The sequence below is a fragment of the Carettochelys insculpta genome, chromosome 2, assembly GCF_033958435.1.
Source record: "Carettochelys insculpta isolate YL-2023 chromosome 2, ASM3395843v1, whole genome shotgun sequence".
Taxonomy (NCBI): Eukaryota; Metazoa; Chordata; order Testudines; family Carettochelyidae; genus Carettochelys; species Carettochelys insculpta.
In genome coordinates this window covers 195,799,307-195,825,733 of record NC_134138.1, presented here as the reverse complement: position 1 = coordinate 195,825,733, position 26,427 = coordinate 195,799,307, and the positions used below count along the sequence as shown (strand labels likewise).

Below are 26,427 nucleotides of genomic sequence, written 5' to 3'. Positions count from 1 at the left end.
GTTTTAAGTTTAAAATAGCCATAGACTACAGTTAAGGCTAAGATTTTGTCATGGATATTTTTAGTAAAAGTCAAGGACAGGTCACAGGCAAGAAAGAAAAAGAAAAAAATCACAGAAGTCTGTGACCTGTCCCTTACTTTTATTAGGAACAACCACGACAAAATAAGAAGCTATAGGGCAGCTGTAGCAACTGGCTGGGAACTCTGGGGATCCCCACCAACCATGGTGCTTGGAGCCACAGGGTCCCTCCATTCAAGGCAGATGACAGCTTGGGAGAAGGCAGACCCCTGCTGCCTTGGATGACTGGGGTACCTTGCAAATGTCAGTCTCTGCAGGCAGTGGCAGAACTATGCAGGTCCCAGCTGCCCACAGACTGACATCACTGAGGTATCTGAAAGTCACAGATTGTTACTTCCCTGACCTCTGTGAAAAAATAAATTCTATAAACAAAATGCATTTAAGTATCAATGCTGGTCAATAACATTCCACACAGCTGCATGTTTTTTCTCAGATTTGCAACTTATTTACAATTGGTAGTGTATCAGGAAGTATTTCAGAATGAATAGTAGAAACAAAGCTATCAGTTAATCACATACACTGTATATATATTACAGAGTGCATCCGTCTATGCTGTTTGTTCAGAAACTCCTCTTAAACCATATGAGCTACAACCACAAAATTTGGTGTGAAGCTTCCTTTCACCTTAATTTAAACTACGGCCTGGGTTTGGTTGTGCCTGAAATCCCAGGATATGGAAAGGGAGGGCACTGCCAGGAAGGACATGCTTCAGACTCACCGCTGGGGGCAGCAAGTCCAGGGAACAGCCATACTGCAGCATGACCACTGGGGGCAGCAGCAGCAGGAAGATAGTGGCCAGGTGGAGACCCCTTGCCAGAAGAGTCAACTACCTTCCCCCTCCCCGCCCAACCCCTCTGGGCACTCAGCAATAGTGTCCCACAGAGGAAACCCCAACTGCCCCAGCACAACTCCCCCACCCCACAATTAGCCCTCCACCAAAGATACTGCAGCCACAAACCCTGCCCCTGCCCCCACCAGCTCATTCTGGGTCCAAGAAAATGCCCCCAACCTAGGCCATGCCCCTCCTGCCAGGGGCAACAGCCCTGGCCCCACCATGACCCCAACCCTGGCCCTCTCGCTGCCAATATGCTGGGGGAAAAAAAGCCATGGCTCTGGTCCTGTCTCCCCTGCTGCTGCGCTGGGGCTGTAGAAAAACAGTCATGGCTTTGGCCCCTGCCTCCCAGCTGTCGCTGTGCGAAGGCCAGGGAAAAGAGTTATGGACCTGGCTCTGGCCTCAACCTCCTCCTCCCCCATCCCCAAGCATCTACTGTGGCAACCCCCATAAGCCCCCTGAGACCTCCCAACCCCCAGTGTAACCCCTTGCTCTACAACCATCCCACCTCCTGCCCTGATATCCCCCCACTGAACTGCCCTCACCCCCTGCCCACACTACATACCCAGAATAACCCCAATAAACCCATTTTGACCTCTGCACCCCACACTGTGCCCTGATCCTCCCACACGCTCTAAACCCTATGTCCTCCTCCCCAACCACTACTCTCACCATGCTAACCCCACCCTTTCCACTAAACCCTCCACCATCACAGCCTGACCCCACACCCCAACACTGCTTCTAAACCTCTACACCAAACCCCCAGCCCCCTGCTCTCATTATAACACATGCTTCTCCTGCCCTACCCTGCCCCCACACCAAAATTCCTGTTGTGACACCTACACCCCCATCCCCTATGCAGATCCCTCTTCACTCACACCAGATGCTGTGCTCGGAGTCCATGCCACCCCGTTTTCACTCCAGAAGCTCCCACTCCCTGTCCTGAGCAACCCGTGAACAAACCCCTGCCCTCACTTCTCCACCCCACCATGCAACACACTCGCTGCCATTAACCCCTACCCTGTGCCCTCACTGCAGCAACTTCCACCCCCTGCCCTGACCTCAAACTCTCCCAGCTCCCTGCTCTCATTCCCGTGTTACCCACCCCCTATTGTCAGCCCCCTCACACCCCAACGCTCCCCTACCCCTCTATTTTAGATAAAGGCAGAAAGACCGCAAATGTTGTCTACCAACAATCTCTATGTAATCTTTCAACCACTCTCAGACTTCTATTAATACAAACTTTTTTCCCTTCATTTTCTAAAAATGCAATCATTTTCATAAACCACAGACATTTTCCTTTTATTTTCCAAATGGGGGAAAAACCCCCACGCCTTACTTCACTTGAATAGCCGAGCAACGCTGGGTCAATGTACTAGTAATTTATATCCTGACTGTTGCATCCTGACTTACTAAAAAAACACTTTTGTTTCATCCAACTTAGATGCAGTTATACATATTATATTTACAACCTCTCATTAACAGATTCACTTACCTTAATAGTTTCTCTATGCATTTTATTCAGCTGAGAAAGTGCATGACGTTTGTGTGCTTTGGTTGCCTCCAGAATATTTTCAAGATGCTGGTTTGCTTTCTGAAGGGACTGAAGTTCTGACTCCATTTCCAGATGCCTTTTCCTGTTCAGACAAAAAATTTTACTAATAAGTCATCATGTACTCCATCATTAGTTGACAATAAAGATGCTGAAAAACAAATTACATCCTGTTTCATCCAAGCCATCAAAATATTTCAATTTTGAGATTATGCTGTTTATAGGATGAATGAATCCTATTATGATCACATAATTAACTATATGCGCACAAACAGCCTTAAAATGAAAATCACTTCTTTCTTTATCCAGTAACACTGGAGTAAAGAGCATTTCGTTTTCTCTAAAGAGCAGACCATATCACCTGTACCAAAACTTTAAGAATTAGTCTTAAATTAAACGTAAATCAGAAATCTGAACAAAGCTTGACAAAATTAATATAAACATGTAAACATTGTTTTCAAATATTAAAATTACTGTCACTTGTTAAATTACCTTTAAAATTATTAAGTATTTAAGTAGAAATTTGGAAAGATCTTTCCCTGTGTAATATTTAGTAGGTTTGTATGTAAGTAGTGTGATAGCTGGTGTCATTGACATTACTGCAGCATCAAGAGTCTCATGCAAGCATAGATTGTTCATGTAACAGTTTAGAACAGAAAGTGGATGGGAAGAAGCACTTGGAACAGTGTAATTGGATCTGCAACTATGCAAAACTTAAATGAAGTTCGTAGACTTTCTCTATGGACTATAATGATATGGGAAAGATTGTGCTTTTCCTCTCTCTCCTCACGGTGGCTCCCTCCAGAAGACAAATTTACTTGGACTGTATTGTAGGTCCAGGAGTTGACGCTAAAAGAAGAGAAATACATGTCTATTCCAGCAAAATATATTTTGCAGAAGCATGTTAGTTTAAAACATTGCTATGTTGTTTCCTCTTACTTGGTTAGCTCTTTAAATTCTTCATATTCTTGCTTTGAACTTGCCAGTTCACTCTGAGCATGCAGCAGCTGAGCTTTCACCCTTTCAAAAGTCAGTGAATTGCTTTCTGTTGCTGTAGTGGTAGAATACAGCTGATGACCTAAGACACAAACAGACACCCTCTGAAATCACCCTGAACAACATAGGACCATAAGCTCCCGCAAAAAAATTAAGTGGAATTTTTTGAATATTCCAGCAACAGAGGCTGTGTCTACACTATGAGATAAAAATCAAATTTAAAGGAGTTAGCTTGATATTAACACACGACTGTCTTCACTGTAAATATCATTAGTTTGAATTCGTGAGCCCCAATACTGCTAACAAAATGTCAATATTACCAGATGGGTATAGTGTCAATTTCAAACAACAGCTAGTGTGAAACGCCATGTCTTTAATTCAAATTTATTAGCCTCCAGAAGTGTCCCACACTTATCCCACAAACCTATACAATGACCCTCCATGTAAGGCTGCTTCCTTCTCTGCTGCTCTTTACCCAGGTGTGCAGAAGAAGGTCACAGGAAGCCCATGAATTTTTGCTTGCATTAGAATTTTAATTTTAATTCTGTAGAGCCCAGGCCTGCAAATATAAAGATGCATATGCGCTGCTGACAGAACTGGGTGGAGGTAGACAGAGCTGATAGCATAGCTACCTGCTGCTGTGCCAACATCTGCAGAGGACGCATGGCACAGGAAAGCTGGGTGGGTTTGGGGGAAGGCTGAAGCACAGCTGTCCACCAATACGCCAACGTTTGCAATGGGCAGATTTGGGGAAGGTCTGAATTCCGGGATTCTTACATGAAACGCCCACAAGCAACCGGGGCTAAGGCACTTTGGGATAGGTAACCACAATGCAGTGCTCATGCTGTCAAACTTGCATAGGTCAATGGGGATGTGGAAACCTGACACGGAAAAAACGATGGGTTGAATTTCATGAAGGTTTGTGGAGCAATTTGAATTCATAACAACGAGGTTAAAAAAATCAAATTTATTAAAAACTGAATTTATCTCATAGTGTAGAAGTAGCTTAAGACTAATTCAACTGGACTGTAAAAATAGTCCACCTGAACATGGAACTCCACGTCATTATTTGTCTAATCATGAAGCATAATCTCACTGTTTTAGGTGCTATGAAAACAGAGAAGAAAAAGACAGTTTGTGCTCAAAAGGGTTTACAGTCCAAACATAAGACAAAAGAAGGCTGCAGGCAGACTGATGGATAACCACCAGAAAATAATTAGAGAATATTAGTCAGTGTAAGACAACAGTTGCAGCAGACCAATGGTTTAACTTTATCAATTTTTTGTACTAAGAAGGATGAAGTAGAAAACATGTATCTATTGCTAAATACTATACAGTAATATCACATGAACTGATGGGAATTTAAGAATGTTAACATTATCATGTAAGAAATTACATTGATGAGAAGTTTGAAAATTAAACGCAAATTTTGCAAAATCGATTCACATTGAGATGTGTGTACTGTATATTGTTTAGACAAGCCAACAATATTTAAGCAAGAACTTAGGCTTTTCATTTAAAAATGTTAAAATAAAGAAGAATGTTCAACTGTCAAAATCATACAATCACCACAATCACTGCCACGTAAATATTTTAAGTGGTAATGAATGTATTTAGGGTTTCTCAAAAATATGCTTTAAAATGAGCATTAGCCTATGAAAGGAATATTTCATAGCGTATTTTTACCTCCACTTTTCTCTGTGGCTGAAGCATCCAAAAAAGCTTTTTCTAGCTCTGCAATGGTCTGAGCATCAAGTTCTTGAGCCCTTTTCACTGACTGCAAGGAACGAAGTCGTTTGTTCTCTTCCCTGAGGCTGTGATTCTCCATGGCGTATTTAGCAATTCGTGGGTGTTGCTCCATCTATGCAAGTGAGATGTGCAGATGCATGAAGTATTGCAAAAAAAGCAAAAGCAGTTTACAAAAAGTGGTATTTCACAGAGGATTCAGTATGTAGGGCCACAAATCTGGTCATTTTTCACAAATTTAGGGCTTCTTTAGACTGAGAGGACTGTTCAAATTTCTTGAAGAGCTGGGAAACTGGTTTTATTTCTTCACTGGAATTTACTCTCAAAGGCCATTTTTACACAGGCCTCTTCCTTCGGAAATGGCATGCTAATACAGGGAGCAAAATACGCCAATGTGGCGTGGATGCAAATTCTCCATGCCTCATTAGCATAATGTCACGTGATTTGGAGTCCAGAAGACCGTTCTTCCTGACTCCAAAACGGTGTGTAGATGTGCGGCCCTGGCGAAGCTTCCAGAAGGAAGTCCTCCTTCCAGAGGCCCCTTCTTCCCAAAAGTTTTCAGGAAGAAGGGGCCTCCGGAAGAAGAACTTCCTTCTGGAAACCCCCCAGGCGGCCGCGCTTCTACACGGCGTTTTGGAGTCCAAAGAACAGTCTTCTGGACTCCAAATTATGTGACATTATGCTAAGGAGACACGGGGAATTTGCATCCATGCCTCATTAGCATATTTTGCTCCCTGTATTAGCATGCCACTTCCAAAGAAAGTGGCCTGTGTAGAAACGGCCAAAATGTTTAAACACGAGTAAATAATGGTCCAGAGATTCATTAATAGATTCCATTTTTAAACATGATTTTAATCCTATCATTACATATGAGCTTCTTCCTCTAGAAACTTAAAATCACAATTTAGTCTGGAATATGTAGGCTCATCTATAAAATTATTAAAGTAACGTATATTTTTATTCTATTTTTACAAGAAGGTAGTTTCCTAACTGCAGCGATAAGCACTTCAACATCAGAAGCCTAAAAGTGATTTAAACCAAAGAGCAGCAACAACAGTAGACCCCCAACTTACATGAGTTCGACTTGTACACTTCTTAGAACGAGTTGGAATCAACCAGGGCTGCTGCGCCGGTCAGTTTCCTGGCTCCCGTGAGTCGCAGAGAGGTGGGAACCAGGTGGCACTGGTCAGTTTCTTGGTTCTCACAAGTGGTGGGGAGCCAGGAATCACGTGGGCACCAGGCCTTTGTGCTCCTGGCTCGCAGCAGCTGTGCCTGGCTCCTGGCTCTCCCCTGCTTGTGGGAATCAGGAAACTGACCAGCACTGCTGTGCCTCACTCTGGGCTCCCTGCCACTCACAGAAGCAGAGAGCCAGGTGCAGCCAGGACGGTGGATGCTCCCCATCACGAATTACACAAAATTTGACTTACGTTTGGTTGCCCAGGAATACAACCTATGCATGAGTCGGGGATCTACTGTACAGTCATTTCAGTACAGAGAATTAAGTAGCTTGTACTCATAAGTTTATTTCTGAACTAAATATCAACAGAGATCAAGATCAGTTGTTTCATTATCTTTAAATAATGAAGGAGCTTTTTCTCTGTGTTTTTTATTAGCTTAATCAGATTGTTTTGGTATGGAAAAATGAGTAAAAATACATACCTGTTCTCTCAGTGCCCGCAATTCCTCCCTCAATTCATTGACGAGATCATCCTGTTCTTTGGGCATTAAATTGCCATGGGCATCTTTGTGTAGTCTCTCCAGACGCACTATATGGTCTTCACGGAATTTAACTATCATTTTATTGGACTGAATGAATTTCTCCTTTTTGCCACAAAGATCTTCTAGCTGTGCAACTTTTTCTAACAAAGTCTTAAAATAATAAATGCACTGATTTAGTAGTGGAGAGAGAGGGAATGAAAGTGACAATCTCCAAACAGAAGACATATGATAAACAAGCTACCCCATATTTTATGCACAAAATAAAAAGATTATCCCATTCATATTTTTGTAAGTTAAACTGACCTTGGGACTCTTTTAAAAAAAAAAAAAAATCAACTCATTATGAAGCACAAACTGATTAAAAAAAAAATCTTGATTAATAGACTTGGACATTATCTTAAAAATTCAGAGTTAATAATCTATATTACCTCTTTCTGATGAGTACACTTTTTCTTTGCAAGCAGCATTTTTTTTATTTAACAAAGCAGAAAAATCTCAAATGTAGTGGGAATTCAACAGATTTACTTACCTTTCACTTTAATAAAAAAATAAGCAGGACATGGTGCAAAGGTGGCATTGAGTTCTTACCTTCTTTTCACTTTCAGATTTCTCCAAGAACAGCATTGCCTCAAAAAAGTAGTTCATGTAATTTGTATTTTCCTCTCCTTGTCCAAGAGCCACTTAGTGTAAGTTAAAGAACAAAGCACCGTATTTATTAAGATAAAATAATTCAAGTTTTTCTCAATATTTAACTATTGTATTTATAAAGTAATTCCAATGTTTTACTTTTTCTAGAATAATTTACTGAACATATGTATGGTTATATAAACACACTCTAGTGATACTACAGGTTGAACCTCTCTGATCTGGAACTCTCTTGTCTAGCAAGACTTTAGTTAGCAAGATGACCACTTACGGTGGGTGTGGTCAAATTTCCCATGGTCCCATGAAGTTTGTTTAGTCACCAGTCCTGGCTTTCAGTGTGCTGTGCTGTTATTTAGCTGTAATTTACCCCTAAATTTCTTCTAAGGATACCAAAACAAAAAAGCAATCCAGTAGCACTTTAAAGACTAACAAAATAATTTATTAGGTGGTGAGCTTTCGTGGGATAGATCCACTTCTTCAGACCATAGCCATACCAGAACAGACTCAATATTTAAGACACAGAGAAGCAAAAATAGTTAAAGGTTGACAAATCAGAAAAGTGTAATCAAGGTGGGCAAATAAGATGAGCAGACGGGCAGTGGGGGTGGGGGGGGGAGCCAAGAGTCAGATAAAATAAAGAATCCATATAATGACCCAGGTAATTGGCATCCTGGTTCAAACCGTGTGTTAATGTGTCAAATTTGAATATAAGAGAGAGCCTGGCACACTCTCTTTGCAGTCGATTCTTAAAGTTTCTTTTTAGTAAAACACAGACTTTCAGGTCATTAACAGAATGGCCCACTCCATTAAAGTGCCGGCTGACAGGCTTGTGAGTTAAGAGCTTTCTGATGTCTGTTTTGTGTCCATTCATTCTTTGTCGAAGCATGTTTACCTTTTGTCCTATATAATACAAAGTATGTGGGTATTGTTGGCACATGATGGCATATATGATGTTAGCAGAGGAACATGAGAATGTGCCCGTGATTCTGTGAATAACCTGGTTAGGTCCAGTGATGGTATCTCCAGAATAGATACGTGGACAAAGTTGGCAACGGGGCTTGTTGCAAGGAAAAATTCCAGGATTGGTATTATTGTGGTGTAGTCTGTGGTTACTGGCAAGAATCCTCATAAGGTTGGGGGTTGGGGGGGTGGGCAGGGATTGTCTGTAGGAGAGAACAGGTCTGTCACCTAAGGCCTTCTGGAGTGTGACATCCTGATTAAGGATGGGTTGTAGGTCTTCAATGATGCATTGCAGTGGTTTGAGTTGGGGGCTGTAGGTGGCATTCTGTTGTTGGTTTTTATGGGCCTATCTTGAAGTAGCTGGTTTCTGGGTATTCGTCCAGTCCAGTTGATTTGTTTTTTTACTTACCTGAATATTTGCTAGACATCTTGTAGTTTTTGGTCTCTGTCAGCAGGATCAGAGCAAATGAGATTGTACCTAAGGGCTTGACTGTAAACAATGGATCTTCTGTGTGTAGGATAGAAGCTAGAAGTGTGTAGGTTTAAGTACAGCGGTCAGTGGGTTTCTGGTAGATTGTGGTCCTGATCGGGCCATCCTTGATTTGTACTGTAGTGTCCAGGAAACATCTCTCTCATGTGGAGTGGTTGAGGCATAAGTTGATGGTGAGCTGCAGATTGTTAAAAGTCTCTGTGGAATTCTTCTCGAGTCTCTGTACCATGGGTCCAAATCATAAAGATGCCATTGATGTATCATAAGTAAAGGAGGAGTAATAGTGGATGAGAGCTGAGGAATCGTCGTTCCAGGTCAGCCATGAATATATTAGTATATTGTGGGGCCATGCGGGTGTCCATAGCAGTTCCACTGATCTGAAGGTAAAAGTTGTCCCCAAATCAGAAATAAATGTGGGTGAGAACAAAGTTAGAGAGGTCAGACACTGGATCAGCTGTGGTGACATCAGGGATGATATTCCTGATCGCTTTGCCCACCTTGATTACATTTTTCTGATTGGTCAACCTTGATAACTATTCTTGCTTCTCTGTGTCTTAAATATTGAGTCTGTTCTAGTATGGCTATGGTCTGAAGAAGTGGGTCTATCCCATGAAAGTTCACCAGCTAATAAGTTATTTTGTTAGTTTTTAAAGTGCTACTGGACTGCTTTTTCTGTTTTGATAGTATATAGACTAACATGGTTCTCTCTCTGTTACTATTCTAAGGACCAGTAACCAACAGAAGTGTTGATAATCTGCTAGATACTACTGACCTCCTGTGGTCTGGCAAATTCACTTGGCACCACTCAGGCCCCAAGGGTGCAGGATTAGACAGGTTCAACATTTATTAGCATCTGTCAGTTTATGAGATATATAACTTTACTCACATTGTTAAAGTATACATACAAGTTGTACCGCATGAGTAACAGGGTTTTAATTTAGGTTGTTTGTTTTTAAGTATGTTTATCTAAGGAAGTATGAAAAATGTTGAATTAGCATCCTGTGCTTTTTTAGCATTTTGTAATATGAAATTGGCATTAATGTTACACTATGCGCATAATAAAGTGAACAAATATAGATAAACAAAATACCAATCAGCATAATGTCTAAAGAGTAAAATAACTGTCACATTATGATTAAAGCTGAGTGAATAACTGGTTTTTCAACTTTGGGACAGATCCATGTGAAAACGTTCTGGTTTGCCTCAAAAAAATTTAAAAAAAATTTTCTTTCCTACAAAGAACTTTCAAAGAATATTTGAAATCAGCCAAAGCTTTTAAATGCAGGAACTCTTGGTGCTGAATTGAAATCCTTTGTGCCTTGGGCAAGATCAAGCTGCAAACTGGTACAGGAACACAAGAAGAATTAAAAGGCCAAGATTGATACTGTAGTAATACAATACTCTGGTGTAGTTTATCTCTGACAGGGAAATACATTTGGTGGGAATCCGTTCAGGATCTAAACTGCAGACACAACACTTTAGTGAAGAGCTATAAGTTTGAAGAATAATCAAAATCCAATTAACTCTGCTGCCTGCTGTACTGTATAAAAAGGTCAGCATTTTATTTTCATTCCCACAAAATATTTTTGCCTACAATTATACCAAGAAATTAATAAAATTGGAGAAGAAGAAAGTCAGAATCAACCTGCATGTGCAAAAACTTGTCTAATGAGGGGGGGAAAAAAAAAAAAAAAAAAAAAAAAGAATCCCTCCACACTGATAATCAAACACTTTTTGGTTTATCTCAAGGGCTTGATTACTAGAACTTTTATGAACTGGAAGCTTGAGGAAAATACTAGGCATTAACAACAAAAAAACAAATTATAAAAGAAGTTTTGCTAAACATGGTACACAGTATGGTAAGAGTAAAATGAAAACATCTGATCATTAACACAGATTCCTACAAAACTAAATATATTTGCTATTATAGCTGAATAAAATAATATGTTGCATATAAGTAAAACGTAACCCGTATTACATACAGGTTGAATCTCTGTAGTCTGGTACACTCTTGTCCAGCAACAACAGTAATCTAGCATGATTTTAGTTAGCCAAATGACCACTTCTCATGGGTGTGGCCAACTTTCCTGTGGTCCCATAAAGTTTGTTTACACCCATCAGACCTGGCTCTCAGTGTTCTGCGCTGTTATTTTGCTGTAATTTATCCCCAAATGTCTTCTTAGACCCTAGGCGAAGTGGAAGGTTGGTAAATGCTGCTGGACAGTATTGACTGAGGCAAATTCTCTCAGAGTAGAGAGATTCAACTGTACAAAATAAGTAGTGCTATTTGCTGAGCAAATCAATAGAACAGTTTAAAAGCTCCTATTCACTTCAGAATGGAGGAGCTTTGCATTCTTTGGTTCCTCCTACCTCTTGAAATGGAAATTCCCTGAGTAGATTGTCCTAAAGTAAATTGAGCAAGCTGCTCTCTCAATTTTTTCACTTCAGCTTGGAGTTGGCTCACATTTCCTTGGGTGTCTTCATTTATCACAGCCTTTTGCAGGAATTTTAAAAGGAAAAATTAAAAGCAATAAATGAAAACAGGAACATCACATTTTTAATATGAAGTAACATAAGAAATCGTGTATCCTCTAGGTAACTAGAATCAAATTCTGGAAAGCAGTAGATAACTGCCTATACTGCTATCAATTTTAAAAGAGAAGACTCTGAAAACAGGATAGAGCTCCATTTATGTTACTAATCTCTTCAACAGTTTCTTAACTGAAAATCACTGATATTTGAAAATTTAGTCTTCAGTCTGCTGAACTACAATTTAATCCTGAAATGTTTAGCCTAAACAAAGGCAAATGGCATATAAAAGACTACAAAAATCAGAAGCCAATTTCAACTTCAGCCTATTCAAGGTGCAGAAATATCTAAAAAATTGCGTTGCATTTGAACAGGTAATGGCACGTTGTTTAGAGCAAACAAAACTCTGAAATAACCATAAACACATTTAAAGTTTTGTTTAAATTGACAAATTTCAATGGAAGGCAGCGGACTCAAAGAACAAATGGCAAGCACGTGAAAAACAAATGAGAACAAATGGTGCACTTCCATTGCCAAGGCTGAACAGAGTATCAAGGATGAACTGCTGAATTAGTGAACAGTAAACTAAGATTTTTTCAAAGTTTGTTATTCTAAGCCCAAACAAATTTGATTTTTTAGAATTTGATTTTCATTTACCATAATGAAGTTTTTCATAAAATTCGCATAAAATTACAATGTATAGGTCAAAATATTGAAGTCATGATAGTAAAGTTATAAAATCTTTTCTTACCTTGTTTTTAATCAACTTTGCTCGTTGAGCAAAATTAAGCGTAGACAAAGTTTCACCAAAACATCTAGATCCAGGATGAACATTTGCAATTATGCACGTTTTTGCATTACCGCCAAGAGAATCCTATTTGAAAAATATGAGAATTGGCTTTAGTTACAAGCTTGTGGTTAGAGCTAGAAATTAATACTTCTTCCAAAAGTCATCTGGTATGTAATTTTAAACTAGAATTGATTTATTTGAAAAATCTCTAATTTTTATGAAACTTTATTTCAAAGCTGATTCTGAAAGGAGAACACAACCTTAAATATAAATAAGAACCTTAATTTTGTTATGTTGTGAAGTGATTTGTAAATACATAAGGATCATTTCAGAAATGTATGCACCACCACAGGCAAATGAAGACTCAGGAAATCTGTAGTCAAATTTTCATTATGATATCAAATCTTTCATCCATCCTGAAGCCCAGCCATTTGGTGCCCTATGTGAAATATGAGCTCTACCTGGCTCCATTTTCTAATGAATAAGCATCAGGTATCAGAAAAACAACTCACAAACACTTGTTGGTAGTCTTAGCAGACAGACTGTAGTGTAAACTGAACAAAGAGAAAGATCTAATCTTTCACTGTTAGATATAGATTCTTAGCTATATCAATATTATTTGTTGACCTGTCATCACCACACATACATCTTTGCAAAATAGGAGAGCTAAAGTATCATATAAGGTATTTACAATCTAAGACCTCAGCCCTGCAAGAAAACTCTCAAAATGGTGTGGTGCTCTGTGTGGGACTAAGAATCTGTGGTTGTGGATCTCTTTGGGTGAGTGGGATACAAGAAAACAACGGACAGACAGAATTTCAACTTTTTATACTTATAAAAATGAGAGAGAAATTCATAGAATAGAGCAGTATTTCCCAAATGGTGTTCCATGGAACCCCAGGGTTCCATCATCATCAACCACCATGGGCTCAGCGCCCATTGTTGTCTGATGCCTCTCTCACTATTTCCTTCCATCTTGCCCTCTCTAGTACAGAGTGGCTTAGTTTCTGTAGACAAGTTTCACACCAATCTACTACATCAACCACCCATTCTCTGTGGAGTCTACCTCTCCTATTTGAACCATCCATTATGCCAAACAACAGGATCTCGATTTTTGTCATTCATTCTGCAAATATGCCCAAATAGCTGTAACTTGCATTGTATAACTTCTGCAGTAGGCTCTCTTCTGGCTGTGTTTTCCTATATAACTCGCTGTTGACCTTCTGCATCCATCCTATTCTCAGGATCTTTCTATAACAATTTATCTCAATGCCTATATTCTTCTCTTCGACTCTCATTATCACCCAAATCTCACACCCATACAACACACTTTCAAGATGCTCAGCTTCGTTCCTAAGCTAATTGCTTTGCTTTTCCAGATCTTACCCATCACCTTCAAACTCGCCCTTGCTTTCGCTATACTTTTCGCTATTTCCTTCTTACAGTCTAGGTCATACGTTATGTTACTCCCCAGATACATGAATTTCCTTACATTCTCTAGTTCAGTCCTATCTACACTGATCTTCCTTCCTATTTCCTATTGCCAAATACCAATGTCTTCCTTTTATCGATGTTCATAAGCCGCCTGTACCACTTCCTTTCCTCGTTTAACACCTACACTGTTTTCACTAGCTTCTCCCCACCTTCAACGATAACTATCATCTGTGAACCTCAAGTTGTTAATTCCTCTCCCGCGCACAAATATCCCTTCTACCTCTTCCTTGATCTTGTCCATTGCTCTCTCCAGGTGTGTGAGGAAGCTACTCATGATATTGCATCTCCTCTTCTCATACCTCTACTCATTCTAAACCAACTTCCCAACTCTCCAGACATTCTTACAGCTGTGTCCACATTGTCATTGATATCCTTCAACAAACGTATCAGTCTGCTATGCACACCGTATGACTCCAACACCACCCAAGCCACTTTCTGATCTAAGCTGTCGAATGCCTTCTGAAAAACAAACAAGTGTAGATGTTCTTTCGTTGAGCTTTCTCTGATATCAATCTTAGTGCCAACATCTGCTGTATGGTACTTCTATCTTTCCTGAACCTGCTTGCTTGGCCACTAGAGGTTCTTCTATCTGTAATCTTAGTCTCTCCATCAGTATCATCATCAGCACCTTGCCTAGGTGACTCGTTAGGGCAATTGTTCTGTAGTTCCTGCACTCCAATTTGCTTCCTTTCTTGTGTATCATCACTAGCACGGATCTTGTCCATTCCTTAGATGCCTTCCCTTCTTTCCATGCTATATTACATAGTCAGTGCATTTCCTGAATCATACTTTCTCCGCAATATTTAACATCTCTCCTGTGATCTTATCGTTTCCAGGGCTCTTGTTGTTCTTCAGTCGTTTCATCACTCTTTCTACTTCCTCCTTCGAAATATTGGTCTCACTTCTGATGCTCAGAGGAGATCTCACTTTCAGTTCTTCGATCAGTCTCTCAGAGACACTTGGGTCCAACTGTGCTTTGCATAGATTGGTGCAATATTTTGTCCATTGCTGGACAATCTTCTTGCTCATGAGCACCTCTTCCTTCTCGTCTTTGATTGCCATCTGTTTCGGCTGCCACTTCGTATTAATGTTCCTAATAATCTGATACACCTCCTTGGTCTTACATTTACCATAATACCTCTATATATCTTCACACAGCTCCTCTAACCATTTCGCCTTATCTTTTTTGGTTGCTTTCCTTACACCTCATTGCATGTCAACCTAAACTGCTGTTCTGCCCTCTCAGAAACATCCCTTCTGATCTTCAATGCTCTTTTCTCTTGGACCAACTTCAGTGTCTTCTGCGTAATCCATTTCTTATTGATCTTCTCTTCTTCCAGAACTGTCTGCTTAATTGCCTCTTCTATTGCAGTGACTATCCCTTTGACGCTCTTATCTCTCTTATCTTCTCTTCAAGCGCACCTCTGTATGCATTCCCTATTTCTTCTTCGCCACGTCTCTCTTCTTTTATTAAACTGTGTCTTACACTTTCTCTCGAGTTTCATGTTGACGTTTGCAATAACTGAACTGTAGTCCGAGTCTACATCTACTCCTTGGAAAATTCAGTGCTGCTGTACTGATGTTACACATCTTCTTATCATGAGCATATCCATCATGTTCTTGGACTTCTCGTAATTTGATCACCATGTCCACTTCCTGCAGTCATTTTGTTGGAATCTCATGTGGCAGATCACCATCTCATGATCTGTAGCAAACTCTAGTAGTTTCTCACCTTGTTTGTTTCTTTCTCTGTATCCAAACCTCCCCATGATTCTCTCCCAACCTTTGATATCTGTTCCGACCTTTGCATTCCAATCTCCTCCGATAATCAAAACATCTCTCCTCGGTACCTCCTACAGCGTCTTTGTCAAGTCATTATAGAACAGCTCAATCTCTTCCTCTGTACTGTCCCATGTGGGCGCATACATCCAAATGACTGAGATGAATGTTTTTTCTTCGACTCATGCTACCATCATTCTTGCACTCACCTGTTTGTATACTAACAATGCTCCTCCAGCTCTTGCTAAGAAGGAATCCACCTCCTGCCCCATGCTTCATTTTGTTCCCTGACCAAATTATTTCTCAACTGCACATCTCTCCTGATGCCGTCCAATGCACCTCCGCCAGTCCTAGCATATTGCATTGGTATCTCTCCATCTCCTTCCAAAGCAGCTCTAATTTTTTTCCAGTGGCCCACAGTGTTCGGACATCCCACATTCCAACTGATAGTATATGTGTTATTTGTAATTTTCTTTTGGTAGCCAACTTATCGACCCGACCCCGATCGCTCAATTGGTGTTGCGGACCTTGTTTATCTGGGCGAAGTCCAAGCTGGCATCTTTTATCATTTAGTTGTACTGGTATCAGACTTAATTTGTACTGTTGTTTCACGGTAGGTGCATCGTCACTCATCTGACCAACCCTCCTCCTTCACCCAGGCTTGAGACTGGCATGGAACTCCTAAAGACTTCATGGTGGAGATACCCACGGTTTCACAAAGTGAAAATAAGGGTTCTGCAAGAAAAATTCCTCTGTAGCTCTCTATTCTGCGGCCGCTGAAACAGTAGAACTAAATTTAATGGCCAGCAGGGCGGCGGGAGGGATCTGGCCATTAAACTGACTGAATTTAGTTCCATTATTTTAGCAGCGGCAGGGCAGGGAGTTGCAGAGAGCCCCTCACTTGCACTGCTACCCCAGCGGCTCCACCTCTCTGGTGGGCATGGATCGCTCACCCCCACCAGCAAAACACATCCATGCCAGCCTTCCCCTCTGCTGGGCACATGTGACCTCCCAGCATAGGCTCCCCAAGTCAGCGCCACAGAGGGGTTACTCCCATGGGCTGGTTTGAGGTCGAGGTGGGTTGATCCTGGGGTTGTATGGAGGGGGCAGATTTTAACTGGAGAGGGGTTAAGCTGAGGAGGGGAGGGTGTGTGGGATGGTGAGGTTAAAGCTTGCGGCTAGGGGGACAGGTTTGGGGGCTGAGGCAGGTAAAGCTTGGAGATGGAGGGCAGGTTTGCAGGCTGAAGGGGACAGAGCCTGGCAATGGAGGTTCCACAAAATTCTTCATAGTTTAAAAGGGTTCTGAGGTCAAATAAAATTGGGAAACCCTGGAACAGAGGATTAAGACCAAAAGATTGCATGGAAAAAGTGTTTGGAGAAGTAATGGCTAAAATGCTGTCATAGCAGAATAGAGAAAAAATGCCTGTGACTTCGCTAATACTACCACAGATTTCAGTGAAACTTGCTATTTGATGTTACAGAATGGTGCATTCTGGTTAGTGATGGTATTCAACAGAGAACTCTGGAATTCACTCAATCCTTATATTTTCTTTTTTGCAGTTTACTTTTAAAATAGTCCTTGATACAATGAAGAGTACTTACCTTCTAATCATTGTTTTCTCCAATTATCATCCATGGGCAGAATAATTTTTTTACGCGCACCAAGGCACATGTAGATGTGCACCACCATAGAAACATACTGATGGCTATGAGTGGTGTGGTAACCAACTGGGCAACACCTGAATCTCTACTGGGTGGCTGCCCAAGTGCTGTTTACAGGGAACATTGTTTCTAATCTTCAGGAAGTTTAGCAGGATGTAGATAGTATTAATGACAAAGTTTGGTGTGGCTAATTTAAGGACAGGTAAAAGCCTTTAACTTTAGAAGCATTTCAAGTCCGTAACTATTATGTTTCTGTGATATATAGGATTTTCCATACTACAGAACAACGGAGCTTGTCCTCCACTCATTAACATAGATTAACATACATACATGCAACATAAAAATCACAGATAAGTGCAAATATTTATTGTTAAGAGTAACAGTCAAACATCTTTTTGTTGTCTGGATATTATCAATATCTTTTTCAAAGTTTCTCTTTGTCTTAAAAGACACCTTGAGCAGTGGAAGAAATGGGAGTTTGTGTTCTTCATACCCTTATAGTTCATCCTAAGACCTTGCTATAGCCAAAAAGGATAACAATTCTGAAATCCTATAGCATATAGAAATTGATTTTCCAGCAACAATGAAAACAAGCAGTTGAATTTTACAGAACAAAGCTCCGTCTGTCTCTCTCTCTCTTTTTTTTTTCCAAATCAATTATTTTTCTTTTTAAAATTATTATATGAAAACAGAACATTATGTTACCCTCAGCAGAAAAGTGAGCTTGGAATCCCTGTAGCAAATGTGTCTTTGTTTTCCATTTCCCACATCAACAAGTGCTGTGATCACTTGACCTAGGCAGCTTAGTGATCGGTTTATATTACCTGCCTCCTAAAACAAAACAGAGTGAACATGAAAAATGAAGACAGCTGTCCTGACCAGAATGTGGGTTTTTGAAAAAAAAAAAAAACTCTCTAAATGAAAAGAAAGTAGCCACAGATGTATAGTACCAACCTTTAACCGGACTCCTTCGGCATGTGTATCTTTTTGTCTCTCAGACCCTGCCAAATCCACCAAGTTCAGTTGGGAGGATCGGATATTAACCATCTCATTGTTCTTCTCCATTGATTCTACGGTGATGGTGAAGACTGCATGCGATCTGGAGGATTCTCTATTCATTGAGGTAGATGCTACACGGCGATTTCGCCAGCCCATAGTTAAAACCTTATCAGCAGGAAGAGACACCAAATGGCACCATCTAGCATATTTCAGAATGACCCAATACTCAGGTACAACATACAGTAAACATATGCCAGTATGAAGCCTTCCAATAAACTACTAAAACCACTGAATTTTTGCACCAGACTATAGTCATATAAAATTTAATACAGCTAGAAAGCATAATGAATATCACATTTTTAATTATTTGAACACTAACTTAGTTTCAGAAATAATTGCATGTTCACTTCTTTACTCTTGTCAACTCGTTTCAATATTTAAAAATGCACCTGCTACATTCTGATTGCCAACTCACTGATGTCTTTACAAGCATTATTTTTGCTATATAACTTGCCCTTTTGCTTTCCAAATCTCTATTCCCTTGTTAATATTTTTATAGAAACGTTAACATCGTACAAGTAAAAATTTTAAAACCACAGACAAGTGATATGCTCTGATCATTAAAGGAGGAAGGCTTATTCAACACCTGGATCTACAGTATGAGGGATGCTTGAAACAACAATGTAGTAGGTCAAGACATCTGCTACTATACCACTGAGGTCCACTGCAAACATCAGCAGAAAATTAACATCAGTGCATTTTATACTCCAAGCCCTACAACTTTCATAATCTTTAACATATGTAAAAGGACTAATGTGAAACATGAAAGCTTTGCAGAAAAGTTAGAATCAACCAAATATTTATGTTTACAGGTATTCTATTTCTACAAAATATTTTTCAAAAGATTTCATATTAGGCACTTTAATTTTTGTTAGAGCTAATATTGTCCAATGTTGCCAATAAAGCAATGTCAAAATATCAAACAACATGAAAACAGACTACCTGATATGCTTCAGCAGCAGACGATAACACCTGTTCCACAGCACCAACAACAAAGACTCCCTTCTTGATATGTTCCCTGAGAAAGAGTCCAGCTGAAGCAGAATCCAGCAAGTCAAATATCTGTTCATTGTAGACTTCAATAAATGAGCACTTACAGAGAAAACTTTTACCAACACCGGCCTGTAAAACAAGTAAACTTCTGCTATAGATGTCTAGCTTTTACGAAAGTTGGTCTCTAACAGAGCATGGCAAAGGTTTGTTTCATTTCCTCAGAAAGGTTTCTATCTATTGACATATTATGTCATGTACATGCATACATACACACACACACACACACCCCCCCCTATATCCTTAATGCCACTTAATGTGACTGAAAGAATAGCTAATTTCTGTTGTATGAAGCCTCTATTCAATTCACTACAATGCAGCTGTGAATTCTGTAACTTTTTGCAAGCTTTGTAACAGTAGCTTTTTTTTTTGGGTAGATGTACCTTTGTTTTATAGGTTGTGTTTTTTCTCTTGAACTGAGACCTGCAAAAGAATCCACCAGAAAGAGAGAAAGATGTCCCATCAAGAGAAGATCAAAGTACCGTCTTCTATGAACTGATTACTCATGGTCATCCAGAAACCTGACCCAGTGGGACAGGACAATTGCTATTGGACTGAAACACGTAAATATATGGGTGGAAAGCTACAGAAGCTCTGCTTCTTGCTATCACCTCTCTGCAGGAGTTAGTCTCGGCTGGCTGGGGAGTAGGAGGCAGCCCAGGGCCCTGGCTCCCTCCCTATCTCCCCAAGATGGATGATACTGACTGCTCCTGATTACTATATTAACAAGAAGAAAGCAAGCTGATAAGGGGGGTCCTACAATCAGCTAGCTGCCCGGGATTCATGACTGCAGCCAGACACACTGGACCCACTAATTCTCAGCTTCCTCCACTGTCCCTGCGCAACTCTTTACCTGTGTGACTTTGTCTGTGTGTGTGTATGAGAGCAGGAGGGTAAGAGTGTGTACAGGTGTGTGCTTGAAAGCTAGTCCTCCCTTTTCCTTTAATAGTGGCATTGGCATTTAATAAAATATGTACCAGTGTAGCCCTGGGGTGGCCTTTAGTATAAATTAGAATAACATAGTATAGAAATTTGAATCATACTATAGGCATTTGTAACTATCAATATATAAAGGATATTAAAATTAATATCAACTGGTAAAGCAGATGCAAGACAGTCATAGGAAACATGGGCACTAATCAAAACATAATTTATTCAGCTGTTTCATGAAGCAAAACATTACTGTGATTTCTGTAACATAGAAGTTTTACCTTTTCTTTCTCACGTTCGATTAGAAAAAAGAGATATTCAAAACTCCGAGGAATAACCCCTCTCAGATTATGAGTGAAATCATCAGATTCAGATGGCCCTAAAGAGATTTAATTGAAAAACATTTAGTAGGTTTATATGAAATGCTATTCAACAAAAGCAGTTGGTTGGCACTCTAATATACCATTATACTAAACAAACTACAAATATTTTAGCTAATCACTGACAGCAAAACAAAGAAGAAACAAAACATATATTTCCCTAATCAGTTGATTTTGCTTTGTCAACTTACATGTAAATTAAGTTAGTGCCTGTGAAAGGCTGAGAGATTTATAACTCTGGATATTAAAATCTATTTGTTCTCAAAATAGGTGCACACAGAGACCAAGAAGTAGCAGCACAAGCCTCCTACCAATGTGCTCTGCTTCAACTGTGGTCTGACGGGACCACTTCAAAGATTGAGAGTAGTTCAATTTTCTTATTCATCCAATTTTTTTCAAGTCCTTGAGCCACGCACTTCTCCTTCCAGTTTGATGTTCTGACAGCTGCCCCTCTTCAGAAGTAAAGAGAGGCTATATCTACACTAAATGTATCTGTCTACAGAAGTTACTGTTGTAAGAGATGTTCCAACAAAACTTCTGTTCATAAATCATGCCTACACATAAAAATGGATTGACCTTTTGATCCGCTTTATTGACAAAAGGGCCCCCTGGAGCATCTACACAGCTATTTTGTTGACCGTTTCTGTCAACAAAATGCATTGTGTGTGTAGATGCTCTGAGTTTTGTCTACAAAACATTCTGGGATAGACATGCCCAGAATAAATAATTATGGGATTTAGAATAAACAGTGCTATGAACAGCACAAGAATAACATGAACTCCTTTTACATACAGGGGGACTTAAAATTCCCAATTGGGAAAGCAGCATTTTGAAAACATCTATATAGATTTAACAGAGAAGAAGTGCCTACTAGAATGTTTTCTCAGAAAGCCAGGAGCTGGGAATCAAAAGGGGGAAACTAAATAGGTGCTTTTAGAACTTTGTAAAAACCACTTGCCTACAAATATTTGATTTCATTTGAACATTTTCTCTTCAAAGAATGCAAAATGGGACCTATACCCATTCTCTGGGAATGTTGTGAGAAAGACAAACTACATTAACAGTGCTGTGCAAATGGTCTCCAATGGGGAGCTGTGTTAGTCTGTAGAGTGCCAAACAACAAGCAATTATGTAGCACCTTAGAGACTGAAAAATATTAGGGCATGAGCTTTTGAGGGAAAGACCCACTTCTACAGATGATTTCTTAGTCTCTGACATGCTACATGACTGTTTGAGTACTATGCAATCCCAAAAGCAAAATTGAAAAGTTACCTGCAGATGCACAGAAAATGTATACAAATATTGTTTTAAACTAACTGCATCTTAAAACTAATATAAAGAACAAAACCTGATAATTATAAATGAGACTTTTATACACTCACCCATCATAGTAAAAGTTTTCCCTGATCCAGTTTGGCCACTAAAGAAGAATAAAATCCAAAATACCAGAGCATGAAGATACTTAAATCACTTGGTGTTCATTGATACAAGTAATTTTTTACAACTCATGTTTAAAATGTAATACATATAAATGCCTTACTATGCAAAGATGGTTCCATTGTAACCATTCATACAAGATTCAACAATGTTTTTGGCTACACTTGAAAAGACTGACTCCTGAGGACAAAAAGAACAAGGAAACGAGCATTACAATTTTATAAACAGAAAAACAGCAAGGATTTCTTCCTCAGTATTTTCCACTTTGTAAAAAAAAAATCTACTATAAACAATGTTACATAGAGAAAGGTGTGCATTTACATATTAACTGAGGCATCGCCCAGATTAGATGTATCAAATGATTACTTTGGCTTTTATCATAAAGCAAATACACCAACAGCCCACACAACTCTTCACTAATTCTGATCGCAAAACAGTCAAATGAGCTTTATCATGATCCTGAATCAGTTGATCTGTGTTACAGAACTGAATCAACTGCCTAACTATGACTATGATCTATTGTTGTGTATTATTCTGGTAATCCTACAACAGTGTCCTTCAGTGATTGTTTATGCATAAAATTTCTCTAGGAGCCCCATATATTACAGAATCATAATATGCCATCCATCATTAAGCACAATTTCTCATCATTTCATTGTAAAAATGCAAGTCTTATGATAACTTTCAAAAGAGAAATTCTTAAAATGGTGGAGAGAAACCTGTGAAAGTAAATTTGCCACGATAATGCTCAACTATAGTTTACAGTATCAGCCTTGTTACTATAAAAACCTAGGGAAAGGGATATTGAAAAAGATACAGCATATCTATTGCAACCATTTTTCACGTTAGTGATCTTATCTGTTTTTAAAACTATTTACCTGGGTTGTGTCCATATTTGCAACATGATCAAAAGTGAAGATCTTGGGTTCAGGCTTTGAATGGAGACGGAGTGTGTTTGATGAAAGCACTGATAAACACAAGCCATGATCCCCATCAGCTAATGCAGCTCCTTCTGAAGGGGGACGTACTCTCACGTAAACTTTGATGGCATCACCTTCAGTACTAGTGAATGAATATATTACAAACAAGGTTGTCTGAAAACAGGACTGCCAGTTATATGAGAAAATACATGAAATTAGAGAAGTCAGACTGAGTGAGCAAATTCATGCAGAGGTTCACCCTGAAGTTGCACAAAGTCTAGATAACCATAAGAGATTAAAAAGAGACCTACTGCAGGGGGCATATTATCCCATACCTGTTTAATGCAAGGTTTCCCTCACCTTCCTCAAACATTTGGTGATGGCCACTGTAGGATATAGGATACTTGGCTGGAAGCTGGGCTGCCTGCAGCTGTAGGAGTAGCTGGGAATAGCCACCGCCGCCAGGCCACTGTGGGGCGGAGAGGTGCTGCCCAAAGTCAAGCTCTGGCTGCAGCTACTGACTCCTCCCATCCCTGGGCCAGACTGTGGGAAGCAGCTCCCTTGTCAGTAATGGCAGCAGGAGCTCTGCTCTGAGCCGCACCTTCCCTCCCCAGCAAAGGACACAGGAGCTACATCCTATTGCCCAGCCCAGGGGTTGCGGGGAGTCTGTAGTGGCACCGGGAGCTCAGCTCTGAGAGACACCTTTCTTCCTCGCCATGGCCTGGCAGCTATAACTGCTCCCAGCTCCTCCCCTCCCAGGCAAATCCCAGGGCCTGTGGCAGAGAGAGCACTGTGGGGAGGGGACCCTGCAGCCAGCCCCAGCCTTCTCACGGCCTCTCTCCCCTGTCCCCAGCTCTACCCGAGGACGGGGGCGCAGCTTGATGCATTTACATGATTACATCATTCTATTGCCTGGGAGGAATTTTTTTGTACAGCTAAAGAGAACGACAGAGAGAATGAATTAAATCTCATCAGAAATATGCTACACTGCACTTACAATCTTATAATAATGAATTAAAGGCTCTAGTCTATCCAGCCAACTACTAGTTTTGCTTCTTGAAAGTTCTGGGCCTTCAGTTTGTTTCTTAAGAGACTAAAAAGTAACATGCAAAGAAAGGCATAAGATGGATAGGAAAGGAATAAAATGTGGTTTGAGTAATTAAAAATTAGGAAGTCGGAGGGATAATTGCAGCATCAAATGATGGGATAAATGGAAACAATAAACATGTCATACACAGCAGCCTTTCCCCACATGACCCTTTAATCTTAGTACATGAGAAATTAATATAAGAATTAGCAAATAGTCTTTTACCTGCTCTTATTTGACACAGGTAGTGTGGCATCACGTGACTCTCCTGTTTTTTTAAAAGAAAAAAAAACCAACATCAAACTGTCAAAGGAGACAATTTATGGTTATCATTAAAAACATTGCCACTGATATCGAGGGAGCTAAAATTGGAAGATAAAACAAAAACATGTAGATAACTTACCTACTGGCTGCATCTACACTAGCAAGTTCTTCCAAAAGATTTTTCGAAAGAAGGGCGCTATTTTCAAAGACTCTGTGGACTGTCTACACACAAAAGCCATTCTTTCGAAAGTAAATTGAAAGAATGCGGCATTCCTTTCAAAATCGTTCGTTCTTTCCCGTTTCAGGAAAAGTGTGCCCCCTTTCAAAAGAAAATGTGTAGATGCTCCACAGGCCCTTTTGTTCAAAAGAGCAGTCCTCATGGGGCCTCATTTTTCAATTCCTGGCCCGTTCTTTCAAAAGAGTGGGGGCTGTGTGGATGCTCTCTTTCGAAAGAGCAGATCACTCTTTTGATCCTCTTTTTTGTGTGTGGACACGCTTTTTCGAAAGAAATCTTCCAAAGGGCTTCTTTCAAAAGATCTCTGTAGTGCAGATGTAGCCATTGAGTGCAAGGGGACAGCTCAAATGCTTAAAAATCAAGCATACATGTTTGCAGGAACTGGAATATAGATTTTAGCTGTGATTACAGATTTCAAACGTGGAGTTTTACATATCTTTAAAGCACAGTAAGTAGGCATTGCATTATGCACTCATTTAACTTTGATACTTATTAGCAATGTGAAATTTCAAATGATATCAAAATCTTAGCAGCTGTTTTACTTGTATGTTTATAAATTCTTAAATTATAATATAAAAATATAAAATATCCAGTCTGCTCAGTGTCACTATCTTTTGACATATTTCTTCAAAATTCCATTAACATTGTGTGTTTCTAACAAGAGGCAACTATGATGATTTAATTATTCAAGGGCAAGTCTAACCTATAATCATTTATCTACTGTGCGAAAAGACTGAACACCCTATAATAAATACCACTGCAGGATCCAAGCCTATGACATTGACATTCAGGTGCAGAGGGGCTAGACTTCAAACGAGCATGTTTGTTTCAATGTAGTTCTGCAAATCAGAGTTAAAATACTGCAGAATTGGTACATTTGTGACTATTTTTCTCATATTGCTGTATCGATCTGTGACAAGGTTATTATTGATTTATAAAGCAACATTTGCAATTTTCAAACTACTGTAATATGCAACATAGCAAAAAGCACTGCTAATCAAACAGCATAAGACAATTTGAAAAAAATTACAAAATTAATAGTATTTCATCACCTAGAGATCTACAGGAGCTACAGGGTCAGTAAATAGAAGCTTAACACCTTCTAACACCTTATACTTTTCATATTAAAGGAAGTTATCAATATGAATTTCATATCAGTAGAAAAAAATGCATCTACTGTCATTACAAGCAACAGTTCACGCTAGAAGTTTAAATAATATTCCTCTGTTTATCAGTATGAATGCTTTCCCAACAAAATCCTCTTCGGTGAACTGTCATGTGGGTCGAGAACAAGAGGAAGACCATAGCTAAGATTTGAGGATATATGCAAAAACGCCATGAAAAAATTCAACATTGTCCTAAACTCCTGGGAATCTACATCATCAGATTGAAATACTTGGCGACGATTGCTATGACAGGGCACATCACGCTTCGAGAGACTATGTGCAAGTCATGCAAAAAAAGTTCATCTTAGAAGAAAAAACTCTCAGACTCAAGAATTTGGAAACACACTGATGTGGTCATTGCAATCGACCATGCAAATCCAATTTTGGATGGATAAGCCACAAGAGAAGCTGCAGTCTCAACACTGCCCACAGATCCTCACTGCTGCTGCTAACCACTGTCTCAAGAGGTAAAGGGGCTATATGTAATATGTGTATTTGAGCACACTATACAACCAGTCTGACCTCAACTCTGCAGTTGTCTGAGCCAGGCAAGACCACTGCACCTGTGTGAAACACCACAGAAAACTACTGTGTATCAACTGCAAGATGACAGGTATATCTGTTTGG

At 39.7% G+C, this 26,427-nt stretch overlaps 1 protein-coding gene across 1 annotated transcript in view; it reads right to left on the bottom strand.

Moving 5' to 3' along the window:
- The window catches only part of KIF15 (kinesin family member 15), a 51,687-nt gene extending 28,651 nt beyond the window's left edge, over positions 1-23,036 (bottom strand). The window contains exons 1-14 of the mRNA XM_074986088.1: positions 23,007-23,036; positions 22,232-22,308; positions 22,074-22,111; positions 20,593-20,690; positions 19,274-19,453; positions 18,227-18,436; positions 17,978-18,103; positions 12,299-12,421; positions 11,389-11,512; positions 7,512-7,588; positions 6,864-7,073; positions 5,145-5,319; positions 3,402-3,540; positions 2,406-2,547 (exon numbers count right to left, since the gene is read on the bottom strand). Of these exons, the coding sequence (XP_074842189.1) occupies positions 2,406-2,547; positions 3,402-3,540; positions 5,145-5,319; positions 6,864-7,073; positions 7,512-7,588; positions 11,389-11,512; positions 12,299-12,421; positions 17,978-18,103; positions 18,227-18,436; positions 19,274-19,453; positions 20,593-20,690; positions 22,074-22,111; positions 22,232-22,308; positions 23,007-23,021 (1,734 nt within the window). The 5' untranslated portion in view covers positions 23,022-23,036. The remainder of the gene's footprint in view (positions 1-2,405; positions 2,548-3,401; positions 3,541-5,144; positions 5,320-6,863; positions 7,074-7,511; positions 7,589-11,388; positions 11,513-12,298; positions 12,422-17,977; positions 18,104-18,226; positions 18,437-19,273; positions 19,454-20,592; positions 20,691-22,073; positions 22,112-22,231; positions 22,309-23,006) is intronic.
- Positions 23,037-26,427: the final 3,391 nt, after the last annotated feature.